This window comes from Typha latifolia, chromosome 15 (genome assembly GCF_019914945.1).
Source record: "Typha latifolia isolate L0001 chromosome 15, TyphaL0001v2, whole genome shotgun sequence".
Lineage (NCBI taxonomy): Eukaryota > Viridiplantae > Streptophyta > Magnoliopsida > Poales > Typhaceae > Typha > Typha latifolia.
In genome coordinates this window covers 660970-675300 of record NC_133100.1, presented here as the reverse complement: position 1 = coordinate 675300, position 14331 = coordinate 660970, and the positions used below count along the sequence as shown (strand labels likewise).

The window sequence follows — 14331 nt, the reverse complement described above, 5'->3', positions numbered from 1 at the left end:
TCTCTCATATTCATGCCATTATGCTCAATTTAACTTTAGTTCCTACTTACTGTTGCTTTTGTTTGTTTTGAACTACTAGTTGTTTATTTTAGTTTTGAGATCTTTTACCGACATTACTACTACTAATAAAAACTGAAAGAAGCTTCCTCTTATTGTACCAACATTATGTCAAGTATGAGAATAAGAGAACATGGAGATAGATGATTACTAATATGCAATCTTGAACAAGAAAGAACTTGGTCTTCTTGAATTAGGGGTACATCAAAGTGCTCTTCTTTTTTCTCCTGTGATCAAATAGTCTTAGTGGAGTTTGTAAGATTTACCTAAGAGCTGAAGATGCAAATGAACTTAATATGGGAATCTTTTTGAAGCCTATGAAGTTTAGCTTAAAGTTGCCAAAGGAAATGAAAATTATGATACATGAGAGTAGTATCTTTCAGGGTCAATATATGAATTGATAAACTCCACTAAGATGAATAATAAGGCACTAAATGTCCTGTGTCAGTTTCTATACTCCAAAAACTAGATGCTAAAAGATCAGTTAGAAAATGTCTTATTACTTTTAATAAGCAGTAGGAGAACTAAAATAAAGTGATCTGTCAACCTCTGGTACAAGTTTCTATTTTCGACATAACAAGGCTTTGCTACAGACCGAACATGGGAAAAGAGATTTTAATCATGTATGATTGATTATGATGGAATGCATATCGAATTCAAGCGAAACTATCCAAGGTAAATAAAAGTTTTAATAGCAAGGCTCCAGTGACAATTTTAATCCAAATATGGCATGGTAACTAATATTTAGTGAAGTTTTCATAAACTTCTGATGGAGCCTTTGAGTTGGAATAAGTCCATACCTCAAGAATTTCTTGATACTTTTCTTTTTTGATACTTCTGACACCTTCATGATTAGGAATGCAACTTTCTTTCAAGCAGCACATAAAGCATTTTATGATCAAGCAATAAAAGAAGATCATGTTACAAATCCTAAATATGGAGATATAAAGTAGTAATTAGCATCACAGGTAAGATCCAGACAACCAACAGTTGAGGAACTTACTCTAGAAGCCTATATTAAACATGTTATACAGCAGGTGAAAGTAGTCAGAGAAGCTAAACTTTTGAAGAAATTGGTCCAGCTTGCTTAAGCATATAGTAAGTTCAAAATGCAAACAAGAAAGTAATTTTAATATACTATGGTTGTAGCATTAATAGGTCTGAAATGATAATTGGAACATAATAGAAACATAACATCACACTGAAAGCAAAAAAAAAAAAACTATGTTCTGTAAATAAATAATTGCAAGTTACTGCTACCATATTTGTGCTCATGTCTAATATGTCTGAACTGAGAAGTTTTCATTAACTTAATTAGCTCTTCTTCTGTGCAAAGAAAGGGAGATCTCACACTTGCAGATGCAATCGGAGATGATACTGTCATGCAAGTCAGCAGTTGAATTGGTTAGACCTATACGCCAAATTTCTCCCAGCAATTGAGCCTAGGGTTCCATACTTCCGTTCCTGCTGTGCTGGGAGGTATACACATTTGGAAGGTTTGGTTAGAAATGTCAATTTTGATGCAAAGATCCAGCACCAAAAGTATTTATTCTTTGGTGTGGACATTTGAATTGTTAAATCTTTATTTGACCTTAATTTTGAATTGTTGCAAGGAAGTTTCATAATTTATGTTGTTCCTTTACTCATGGAACATGTTTATATATGCCTTAACAAGATGGTAGTAATGAGAAAAATTTTAAATATTGATCTAATTTGATTTTTAAGTAATCACCTGTCTCTTTATTTGTTGATTTTTTTACTATGAGCCACAATGAGCCATTACTACCACATTCTTCCTGTTTTCACAAGGGATGTGCACTGGAATTTGGTAGATGCAAAACTAGCATACCAGCGGTCTTACCTCCAGATATTGTTGCCAAATATTTTAACTGGGCATATCAGAGCATCAAAAGAACTCCAAATCACCATTGGAGAAAGTTAAACTCCTTTCAATTACCGATATCACATTCTCTTTACACGAGTACCTAATTTGCAGTGAAACCAATTTTCTCCTTGGTGCTAGCAAAATAAACACCATCCATCACTAACTAATGGAGATTTTTACAAACTTCGTGGGCAAAAACTTGTGCTGAAACAGTTAGGCTAGATTGGTTTATATGATGCTGAACCATACCAAACTACACATGAATAACAGTTAACCAGACATGAGGTTTCACCTCTTACAAATGACCTTAATCACTTGCACTGAATCAGATATGTTAGGAAAACTCAAAAATACCTGCAAAAGTTACCTCTGCAAGACCAGCATAATCAAATATAATCGAACAATATTTTTTTATGGAAAAAGGAAAGAAATAGAATCAAACGATAGATGGAAATAGTGCATTAAACAAAAAGAAGAAATTGACATTATGGTTCATTTTCAATAAATGACAATGCTAGTGGGTCCAACTGCATGGTTGTTCTGGGACCATGAGCGGTTCATAGATAATCCCGAATGTCAGGATTTCTATTGATCCAAATCCTCGCTTGCTTCAGATGGAACATATGGTTGAGAGTCTGGCAAAACTTCAGTTTTGGATGATTGGAAGTCTATCCTCATCCAACAAGACCAAGCTAGACCACAAGTGTTGGCCTTCTGATCTCTCTTTATCCTTTCTTATCCAAGAAATCATCACTTCAGAAGGCTAAAACTGAGAACAATAAAATGCCCAACATGGATAGCTACTTCGCAAGTTGAACTGACCATTTACCCAACATAGAACACATCAGTTAAATCAAACACGTGAATTTATTTTGAAGGAAATTCCTCCATCTTATATTTCAGATAGTCCAATGAGAATTTCAGAACCTATCAGATATATATTGGAAGGCAACTTCAAGTGAAAGAAAAAAAGTACTTGCAGTTGATATATCACCACACAAACACAAAATTCCAAAAGACTGGTTGAACATTAAGTCATGGAACAAAGATCTGGTAGGGTCATTTTATCAAATAACAGCTATAAAAAATAATAATTGACTCCTATTTTTATCAATACAAAGTAGGTAAGCAGGTTAAGATTGCAAAGCAACACTCTCATGCACCTTCAGCAAGAGTTTGTTTCGATGTGCTGATGTAGAGAACTGCACGCATAGGAGAGTAAACATTAGAATACACCGCTAAAACAGAAGAAAAAAAGGAACACTCCTGAAGTGGTATTCAAGATTACCATTGTTTCCTCTAATAAACGCATCCCCATATTTGTTTTTCAGCTGACCATTCACATACTCCTCGGTTTGCTCCATTGCAATGTTCATATATCCATCCAAACAAGCAAGAATACCTGCACGAAGTGCTTGTATGATAAACATCGAGGTCATTTTGCAAACAACGCTGAAACTGTAGAAGTAACTGCTTACAGAAGATATGGCATTACTAAGATTGCAACTCCTCAAGTTCATTAGCAGGTAGAAAAGTTGGTTAGTAGATAGAGAAGGTTGGAACAGTACAACTGTAATTAGGAATGGAGCTCCTTATTTTCGTTATAGGGAATATGGTGGGAACTTGTTTGACCAACAAACAGAGAGAGGAAATTTTGGCATAACAAACAATCACAGATGACATGGTATTTTGATCTGGAGTTGCCAGATATTTTAGTAATTTCGAGCCATGCAACAACAGAAAAGTAAAATATTCAATAAATGATCTGTGGTCGAAAGGACAGCCAATATATATTTAACAAAGGAAAAGACTAAAGGTACTAACAGATTAAAGCAACAGATAAGTAACTAGCAAAAACAGCTTTGTTGAAGGCATCAATTATAATCCAAAAAGAGTTAAAATAGAGTTTGTCTAGGCACTTTGTTGAAGGTCTAACAAAAATTCCTTCATATTAGCACACATAATATGTTTCCACAACTCTTGGCATTCAAGAAACATGTTACATTGTCTGTTCCCTAAACCCTAAACCCTGAAACGTATAGGGCCAAGAGAATTTCAATCCAAACATGACTCTACTTAAAAGTCACTAATGCAAATCCAATCTGAGTTGCTACGACACTATACAAGGTAAATGCATAGTCATATTCTCTCTACAACTTCTCTTCCTCTCTACTCCTAGCTAATGAAGAGGAGCACTTGTAAAAGGTACTATACATTGCTCGCAACACTTGTTTCTCACTCCACTTCATCTCCCAGGGCACCACTATGCAAACAATTGGTTCCGACTTCTTTCTGGCTTGTGAGAAAGGAACTGACAAGTAAATTACTGGAATGTAAACATAGCAATTCGGGATTGGCTCTTCAGACATAGCAATCTGTTTGGTGAGAAGGTTTGATCATCCGACAGCAACCAATATATCTTCTTTCTATTTTATCGCTTAAAATCACTACGTCTTGACCTAGTTGACATGGCCAAAGACGTTCGCAGGTTCAGATCCCACACAAAAATTGCACCTTTCTATCGAAACACATCTTTCTAGTCCCAGCTTACCATAAATTCCACACCAGAATCAAGACTTTTCAAAGGAATAGAAACAACAACAACGTCGAGCAAACGCATAAACAAAGACCAGCGAACTCCAACTACAGAACAAAAGTGTGGTATTTCGATCGAAACGGTAGCTAAGTACTATGAGAAACCCTAGAAAGAGTACAGCTGGGAGGATTAGAAACCCACCTCTGTAATCGACCCCGGAGTTGAGTTTGACGACGACGGGCCGGCCCCTGATCGACTTAAGGAAGTCCGCTGGCGTCTTGACGGAGCCACCACCACCACCTCCGCCTCCCCCGCCCTTCTCTCCACCGCCAGTGCTCATCTCTCTCTCTCTCTCTCTCTCTCTCTCTCTCTCTCCTATTTCCTTGGGCCGTAACAATTTAAACATGTGTTGCATTTGGGTTGGAGCACAAGTGAACTGGCCCAGTTGATCAGACCCATGGGCCGGAGAGTGAAAAAAGAAGGCTCAATATATTTTGGGGATAATTATATTTTGACCCCTCAACTATCAGTTATTTTCAATTTCACTCCCTCTTTTTGCTTTCTACAACTTGGCCCCCTGACCTTTTCAAAATCATCAGCCCAGTCTGAACATTCTTCTCGGGAATAATTCATTAAGCTTTAAACAATTATTACAAGGAAAGGGGAGGGAGAGTGACAACTATGAGCATAAGCCCTAAACTTAGCACTCTAAAATATTGTAACGGGATCTAAGGAAAAAAAAACAAAAAAAACAAAAGTAAAAGAAGGAAATGGCGATTTGAGGGAAAGCGAGAAATAATACAAAATGATACATCACATCTAAACCCACAAACATTCAACTATTACACAGTATGACGTTAACAGTGGAGAGTTAAAATGAGGTTCTAAGATATCACCACCCGTAATAAATACCACTGAAATAAGAAGATGAGGCGGTGGCAAATGGTCGAACGGGGGAGACGAACGATGGGGAAAACAACAGCAAGAAGTGATGGCGACGAGCATGGAGATTAAAGAGCGGATCTAGTCAAAGTCAACAGGAGACAACTAGTGACAACGAGATGACGAGAAAGAAGAAGAAAAGGTAGGAGGAGAGCAAAAGAGAAATAAATGGAGAATAAATCTTCATGGGTGATGGTCCTGATGGAGAAAAGCCTCTACTCTCTCCTAGCCACTAAGCAAAGAAAAGACAGAGGGAGAGAAACCACCAACAGCAATGAGGAAGACTCTTGGCTAGAGGGGAGAAGAAAACCCTAAAACCCTAGCAGAGTAAGAAGTTGCTAGGGCTGGCGTACTGGTGTGTGATTATTCTACTTAAAATCGATAGAAATTTATTGAGTACCAATAGTTACAAACTATGATAGGAGATCAATGTGATTCTATGGATAGTTCAAAGGATTATTTTTACAAAGTGTTTATATAAGAAGTACCGATAATACACCAATGGAAGGACCTACTTAATAATTCTGAACAATTAAGGGGGTCAAATTGTAGATTAAAAAAATGATGGGTGAAAGTGAAAATTACTTACGGATGCGGGTACAATATACATATAGTATTTGATCCGTTCCGCTACTTGCATACAGTTACACTTTAGTCTGAAAGAGAGCAGAAGGGATCGAACGGCGCCATGGAACTCGACGGCAACGTAGCTGGGTTAGGGTTTCCGATATGGGCGGCTTCTCGTCGAATGTTCAAGCCCGACGATTCCTTCTTCGCTGCAGGAAACATGGAGCGGGAGCTCCTGGCCAAGCAGGTAACCCTCTTTGATCCCCACCTTTTTAAGTATCGCGTGGAAGTCCGACATTTCCGGGATGTTATTTCTCAATTGGTGCAGTGTTTGTTTTTTCTTCTGAAGGGTTGGACAAAATGCGAATTTGAGTAACTTGGATTGCTCCATGATTCATAGCTTGGAGTTCGATGTTCGTTGATTTTGGGAAAGGAATCTATTTTTATTCCTTTTCTTGTGATTAAAAATGAGATATTTGGATCTCTAGGTTTTGGGCTAATTAGTTAACTGCGTGGTTTTGCACGTCTATCAGCGAAAGTGTAGGTTGCACCTTTAAGATGGTGATAGAGCTCACAAATTTTTAATTTTGGAAGTTGTGGAGGAAAGGTTGATACTTTCTTGATAACACTAAGATATGGTTTCTTTGTATTCAAATATTGATTCTAGTTTTCCATTTCCAGTGAGAAGCTTGTAATCTTTTTTTGTTTGTTTTGACAACTGAGAATTGTAATTTTGAGAAATGCAATAATTTAGAGGAAATGGGCTCCTTCATAAGATCAAGGAATGTAAATAAGATATGTGCTACAACTTTGCTTTAGCTTTAGATGGTGAGTGTTAATATGGTATTTGTGATCTGGACTTAGATGACGAGATGCTGTCAATAGACAAGGACAATGTGAGATCAGCTCAGCTAGTGGGACCATTGGAGTTACCAAGATCGCCGCCTCACTTAGGCAGGCAGCGAGATGCCAGTCTTAACTGTTTTTCAAAACCTTGATAAGTTGATATATAAAATAGAAGAGCATGTTGAAGGCTATCTGTGGTTTTAGATTGCATCTTCTTGGGGTTTTCTATTGCAGGCTTATCCTTGAAGGTGCTTGCAACAACTGATAGTTCTTGTGCAGTTCCAACCATGGATTGGTACTGTCTGTGGAATTTGTGAGAGAGATCTTCATCTATTGTGATAGTAAGGCTTACCTCTCACACTCAAATGGGAATGAGTCTGAGACATGAAACAACCTCATCAATAATAGAATAAGGCTTCTTACAACATATCTTACCCTTCCCAGGCCCCACAATTGTGAGAACTAGTGAGCCTCCCTTTTACTTTATAAATTTATGTGAGGGTTCAAAAGGGGATTAGGAATTATTTATCTAATTTTCTTCTGAAGAGGAGAGAGAGCGATATTGCGTCATATTTTTGGTACTAAGAGAACAGGATTCAATTTAGGAAAGATGCTTGCTTATCATCTTCAGATATCATGATCAACTGATGATGGACAAAATTTTGATTTTTTCCCTTTCCTTCAGACTACATTGCTGCGTAAAATTGCCAAGTATTGTCTGTCAGTTTTACAAAAAGTGCATGATTATATACTTCAAGTATTAGAGTTGTATGGAGAAGATTTATCAACAATGAGACAAGTTCAAATGTTTCTTGATTTTTTAGGTTGCGCTAGATCTCACAGAAGATGAACGATATCAACTTCAAAAAATGGAAGTTGCAGGTACCAAGTAAGTATTTATCAAAGTTTTCTCCTCTTTTTTTGAGATTTCACATCTTCAGGAAAGTGTTAGAAAATATGTATGAGTCTATCTTGTTGATTTCGGGAGTACTGTCTAGCGTTGTATACTGCAGATAAGGCATACTTTATTCCAATTCTCTGTTTGGAAACATGTATTTGCATTTTGACACTTAATTGGGTGAAGATTTGATAAAAAGCAGTTGTATGAACGCCTTGTGTATGAAACAAATTTGGCTCCAGCAGTATCTTTCTTTCAGGAAGCTTTATTGCCAAATTTCATAAAAGTTCTTTTGCTGGATCCTTCCAAGTGACACTGAAATGCTTCTGTTCTTACGGCAGGTTATGCCTCCATTGATTCATAAGTTACAATTTGACTCCAATAGTATACTTTTTGTAGGTTTAGGAAATTTAAAGGCAAGATTCTAAATATCAGTTTCAGGATCATGATTGGCTGCTTGAAAAAAATAACACTTATCAACCTTATCAGCTGTATTGATTGTCTGTTTCGGACTATTTGGATTGAGGATTGGCCGATCCATTTCAGCGATATAGATCAGGATTGGCTGAAACTTTAATCCATGATTATATACCATAATTATGCTTTAGCTGCTTATAACCAGCAAGGCCACAACAAAACATTTTGGTCTTGGTTTCAGGCTTTTTTTGTGAAAGGCTAAACAACGGTTACCAGTGTAGCAATTGTTTTCGTATACTGGCATAGGTCTTTTAATGGCTTCTGTGTTACCTTAAGTTCTATACCTTTTGTCCATCTATGGATTTGCAATTTTCCGTTAATCATCAACTGGCTTTCTATTGAAATATACATCTCTTCTACTTGTCTCAATCTATTAATTCAGTATTCAACTATAAAATGCATACAAGCATCTTATTTCTTGTGAGTATATGTGCTTGTGTAACTCATAAATTTGACCTATCTAGTACTACAGACTTTTGTTATGAGATGAGTTATCAGCTATCACAAATTCACAATATGCATGAACATTCATTCAAACTAAGACAGCCAAACTAAATGAAAAATTTTGTGTGGCATATTAGCCCAGTGAGTAAATGTCAGAAAGGTTATAGCCTTATAGGTTCTTCATCTAATCACCGGCTCATGCATTTGTGCTCACCCTGTTAACTTGTCTGAGCAATTTACTGTCTATGCTACCGGCATCCTAACATTTCAATCTTCATGTTAATACCCTTTTAAGCATTCTTCTTTCCTTTTTTTATCTTTAAGTGGATTACCAATTTTGATTTGATTCTTAAAAACTTCTGCAGCACTGTGTTTTGCCCTATTGCTGGTTGTGGCGCTCAGTTAGATTGTTTGGAGGACTTTGAGGATCACTACAACACCCGACACACTGCTTCATGCTCTGTATGCTCAAGAGTTTATCCAACGTCCCGCTTACTTAGTATACATGTTTCTGAAGCACACGATTCCTTCTTTCAAGCAAAAGTTGCACGGGGTTTTCCAATGGTAAGTCTTTTAACCTCTTACAGCATCGTGTTTACACATAATTTTAAACTCTGCCATAGGTAGCAAGCAGTTTTAGTTGACTGTGCCACTGTATAAACTGTGAATCTGTGACTATATTAGCTCCTTGGAAACATGAAATAACAGATATAGTGAACCAACACTAAGAGTTGAAAGTTTAGTATTTTTACAAGTGTCTCTGTTTGTAATTAAGAAGCAATCATGGATTAATTGATGCAAGAACGAATCTGTTATCATTAGCAGAAAATGTGCAAAGTTTATATGTGGAGGCTAGGATAACAGGTAAACTTGTATGCCTTGAAACCTAGAGAAACATGTGGAAAACTTTATGATACTTGGGCTATAAGTTAGGATATTGCAAAAGTGTAAGTATCTAAAGCAATGGGGGTTCTGAACACAATCTAAGCCCTCCAGTGAATGGGTATACTGTCTGATTGCATGTGTACCATAGTTGTGGCTTTGTGTCAAAGATCAAAGACCTCATAAGAACATTCTAATGATGATGTATACCATTTCGAACTGCTGTTTTTTTGTTTATCACCATATGTATTTTTTTAGATTTCCCTTGGAGCTAGTTGATTCACTTCAAAATGCCCATGTACTTTTATTTTCCAATGGACAGACATTATGCAAAATAGTTGGGTTGATCAGATTACATTGCTCAGGGACAACTGAACTCATATTGACTGCTGGCTATTTGAATTATTTCAACAAGGCTTCTTACGAGTGATTAAACTACCACATTAATCTTAATATGGGAGTTATAGCAAAGTGTTTTTTTTCTTTTCAATGTGAGTAGTTTTACAACTTTCCGGCATGAAATGGATGCAGTAACAAAATTGAGAGATTCTAATTCGCTGCTGATATTTTAGGATCTGTACTCATAGTATGGTATATAATGTCTGAAACAGTATGAGTGTTTGGTGGAAGGTTGTGGAGTCAAATTGAAGAGCTATAAAAGCAGGCAACAGCATCTTATGGATAAACACAGTTTTCCTCCTTCATTTGAATTTTACAAAAAGGCACGCCCATCCAAGAACCAACGCCAGAAAAAACAGAGAAAGCAAGCTACCTACAGGAGAGAGGAAATGATGGAGACACATATGGATGTTGATAGGAAAGCATTGAAGCAAATGCATCAGAAATATCAGCCAAAAAAAACTGATCACCAGGAAACAAAGGAAAAGGAAATGGAAGTTGAAGAAAAAATAGATGATCATCAGAAGTATCAGCAAGAAAAATCTGATCACAAGGAGAGAAAGGAAATGGAAATGGAAGTTGGAGAAAAAATTGACGATCTTGTTTCAGCTGTGTCAAAGCTAAGCACATCGGAGTCTTCTCCTTCAACGATAAGTTTCGGTCATCGCCATACCCGTGGCTTTGCTTTTGTTCCTCGATCAATCCAACAGAATAGGAAACAGACTTCTCAACGAGAAATACATGAATAGCATTATTCTTAAGTAGGTGAAAATGTTGTAGATTTGTTCTTGGGTTGTGCTTGTTTGCAAATTGGGCACGGTCTGAACAAAGCAGAAGATTGACAGGATGAGCGATGCTCGTGACAGAATATCAGTGGAAGAATAACATTATATCAGAAAACTTTTGTCGTATAACTATGTTGCTAACTGAGAATTTGAACCTCATCTGATCTTGTTTCTTATCTTATTGCTAGATTTAGCTTAATGTTTATAGCAAAGTAATTACTTGGATGATCTTCCTTACTATGACATTTTCCACACTGAAGTTAAACCTCAGAATATTTATTAGGTTGGGTTATCTTTATGATAACAATTATATTATAGATAATTTTTATCATATTGCTTTCATTACCAATATGAATTGCTTTACTTAATCCTTACTCTCTAGTAGGGAGCATTCTACAATTTTGTTAGAATAAGATGCTATTATTCACACAAACACACACAAAAAAGGACAAAGGCTGAAAATTTATCATTTACAAAAGCCAGAAGGCACATAAATGATAAGAGTCCAAGATAAAAAAAATTAGGAAAGAAAAGAAAGAAGATCTGTCATATACTATGATTACCTTATAGCTTTCCAACAGATATACTTACATTTAAAATTAGTAAAGCTGCCATCAGAAATCTAAAATTTAGTGATATATGGTAACTAGTCAGCCATAAGCCTATGACCTTTTGTCCTATCTTATGTCTCTAAGTTAGTAAAGTCCAAATAATATTTATTCCTCCTAATAATATCAATTTGTAGCATGTTCTCCAACAGGTGCTCCATTACATTTTTCATATTGGCAACTTTATCTATTTTTTAGAAACACTTTTGCCCCTCAACTATCTTATATAACAATTTTACTCTAAATAAGAATAAATTAAACATACAACTAAGAATTAAAGTGCCAGAGAAAATAAATAAGTATATTTATATGAAACTAAGTAACTATCCTTTTATTGTTTTCTTGGTTCAAATCCTTCAAACTTCTCTCTTTCCTTCATGTAAAATCCAAGAACCCTAGAATAAATTATGAGAGTGGATTCAAAACAACATTCTCTGCCAATGTGCAATACCATGTGCCAATCTTGTACTAATTTTATCCACTATGCTGTGATCTGTGATCTGCCCACAGTTCTGACTCATAGGTTAAATTAATTAAATGCCAACATACTCTGTCAGAAAACTTTGTTACTCTTAAACACCTTCATTAGATATGTTAAGATTTGATTATCTCGAGAGAGATATTCTTATATAATAAAGTTTGGATCTTGGTACTTCTTCAAAATTTTCTTTTGACTTTGGTCACACTCTAATTAGTAGCCTAACATGTGAAGTTGTACTTCTCTCCATACATAATAATTTTGCATTTGCTAATAAATAAGCATATTTCATGAATTCTTACATGATTTCTCTCCCAAATTTAAAATATATATTGAATAATACATCATAAGAGCTCCATTTTTTCATGCTATTATTAAGTACTTCCTTGACCTAACTTCTTCACAAATATTGATACAATTGATACTTAGCCCTGGTTCACTCCTAGAATAAGAGAATCTTATTCTCTTTTCATTCATTTTATATTACATTAGAATACAAATGAATATAAGAATAGTTATTTATAAAATAAAAATTTTATTTTAATAATAACAAAGAGAAATATATATTTTAAAATTGGCTTTATTCCTGATGCCTTAATGTGAGTTCTTTAAATGCAATGTATTGGTTTATATAAATAATACATTTTTAATTATATATTATTATGTAAAGTGCATATTTATCAAACATATGACCATATTTTTTTATTATGATTATAAAATTACTATTAAACTTTAGTTTTGTAGCACTTTTATATAGTCGGATTTAATTACTTCTACTACTCTTCGGGTATATGTATGATTTAAGATTTGAATATAAATTTCTATTATTTTTCACATGAAAAGAAAAAAATTAACAACAAATAATCATCATATTAGATTGCATATTTCAAATTATGCAAACTTACAAAACTATCCCTAAAGTTGTCATTTAGCTTAACTTTAGCTCCTGTTTCTATGTGCCAATATCTCTTTTAACTTTGTTGTTAGAAGTCATTATAACAATTTTAAGATTTAATTAGATATTCACATTTTAAAATATGATTCACTATCATTTGCAACAACTTAAAAAACAATACAATCTCCATGCTCATTAAAAAAAGTGTTTAAGAGTTATACTTTAGATATTATAAGAGGTAAATTGTATATATATATATATATAGAAAAATGAAAAATAAAATTATTGTTTTAATTGCAAGCAACAGTTAGCAGCTCATGTCAGATATCATGGCAGTTGAAATGTTATGAGTTAAAGATTCCTTCTCTCTTTTTTTTTTCTTTTCTTTTATGTCCAAATGATTTCTCTGAGGGGATGATGAGGAAATCTAATGACATGATACAATTATGACAGTTGACCTTATCCACTATTACACCACTTCAACTACCCTTTCCTTTTATTTGGAAAATAATTCTAAAAAAATTATATAATTACACTTATACTCCTAAAATTATCGGCAAAAATAGTCACTCTAAACTATCGAAAATGTCTCACTCCTTTAATATCATAGACAAAATAAAAGACTGAAAAAAAAAGATAAAAGTATTTTGGTAATTAAATAAAAAAAATTCTTCTTAGTTTTAAAATTTAAGAGTTAATATGTAAATATAGCTACTAATGTTGCTTAATTAAGAGTTATAGATTTAAAATATAATAGAAACTTAAAGAAACAATTGTTGGGGAAAAATAATGTGAGAAAGGAGAACAATCCAGAGGGGTTTAAATGTAATTAAATAAAAGATAATTTTGTCAATATTTTAATTTTCCTTTTAAAATAGGTTTGCTTTTAAATATTAGTTAGAGTAATATTTTAGTTTCAAAAAACTATTTGGGTGAATAGGTAAGTGATAGTTTGATGCATAATATTTATGGTTAATAATTATATTTAGTTTCTCTAAACTTTTCTTTTATCACATGGACTATTATTATTGAATAAAAAAATGATCATAATTGTTATGTTAATATAAAACAAACCTTTTATTTATAACTCTCATTTAGAGGTGGGCAAACCTACCATGATTCAGGTTCAATTTGACCAAATCCATCGCTGTTAGAACCAACTTAACCTAACTTAATGAGACCAAATCCGACTCAATCCAATGACATCTGAACTTAATTGAAAGTGACTTAGATCAATTAAACACTTGTTCTAAACTGCTGCTAATAGACCCATCCCTAACTTACTTTAGAACAAGCATCCTAGAATTATTCATTTTGTTGGTAATATAAGGAAGAGTAATTCATAAATAACCAAATATAAATAAATAATTAAATTATTAAGATTTAACTTTAATAGTAATCGAGAAGTATATATATATGAGAAAAAATAATAATAATAATAATAGAAGAGAATAACACTCAGAAGAAGAGGTGAGCATCCCAAAGCGGAGGACCAGAACACCCCCCCGCCCCTTTCTACGCTTAGTGGTGCCGCGGTGCGCCGCGCGCTCTTCGAGGCGGTGAGTGATAAAATAAAGTAAAGCCGGTGGTGACTGCACCGCACCGCACCCACCACCACCACCACCTTCTCGG

At 34.7% G+C, this 14331-nt stretch overlaps 2 protein-coding genes across 2 annotated transcripts; one reads left to right on the top strand and one right to left on the bottom strand.

The window, feature by feature from the left end:
* Positions 1-2901: 2901 nt before the first annotated feature.
* LOC140802082 (uncharacterized) lies at positions 2902-4858 on the bottom strand. Its single transcript, XM_073157512.1, has 3 exons — positions 4680-4858; positions 3231-3344; positions 2902-3144 (listed from the first exon to the last, which is right to left on the bottom strand). Exons 1-3 carry the CDS (start codon positions 4816-4818, stop codon positions 3098-3100), a joined length of 300 nt encoding a protein of 99 aa, XP_073013613.1. The 5' UTR covers positions 4819-4858; the 3' UTR covers positions 2902-3097.
* A 1198-nt stretch (positions 4859-6056) lies between these two features.
* Positions 6057-10877, top strand: LOC140802411 (uncharacterized). The gene is made up of 4 exons (XM_073157930.1): positions 6057-6234; positions 7658-7722; positions 9018-9216; positions 10146-10877. Exons 1-4 carry the CDS (start codon positions 6109-6111, stop codon positions 10680-10682), a joined length of 927 nt encoding a protein of 308 aa, XP_073014031.1. The 5' UTR covers positions 6057-6108; the 3' UTR covers positions 10683-10877.
* The last annotated feature ends 3454 nt before the right edge of the window (positions 10878-14331 follow it).

Coding starts and splice junctions, on each gene's coding strand:
- LOC140802411 (XM_073157930.1), top strand. CDS start 6,109: ATGGAACTCGACGGCAACGTAGCTGGGTTAGGGTTTCCGATATGGGCG. Junction 6,235..7,657: donor GGGAGCTCCTGGCCAAGCAG/GTAACCCTCTTT, acceptor TTGATTTTTTAG/GTTGCGCTAGATCTCACAGA. Junction 7,723..9,017: donor ATGGAAGTTGCAGGTACCAA/GTAAGTATTTAT, acceptor AAACTTCTGCAG/CACTGTGTTTTGCCCTATTG.
- LOC140802082 (XM_073157512.1), bottom strand. CDS start 4,818: ATGAGCACTGGCGGTGGAGAGAAGGGCGGGGGAGGCGGAGGTGGTGGT. Junction 3,345..4,679: donor CTCCGGGGTCGATTACAGAG/GTGGGTTTCTAA, acceptor CACTTCGTGCAG/GTATTCTTGCTTGTTTGGAT. Junction 3,145..3,230: donor GTTTATTAGAGGAAACAATG/GTAATCTTGAAT, acceptor CTATGCGTGCAG/TTCTCTACATCAGCACATCG.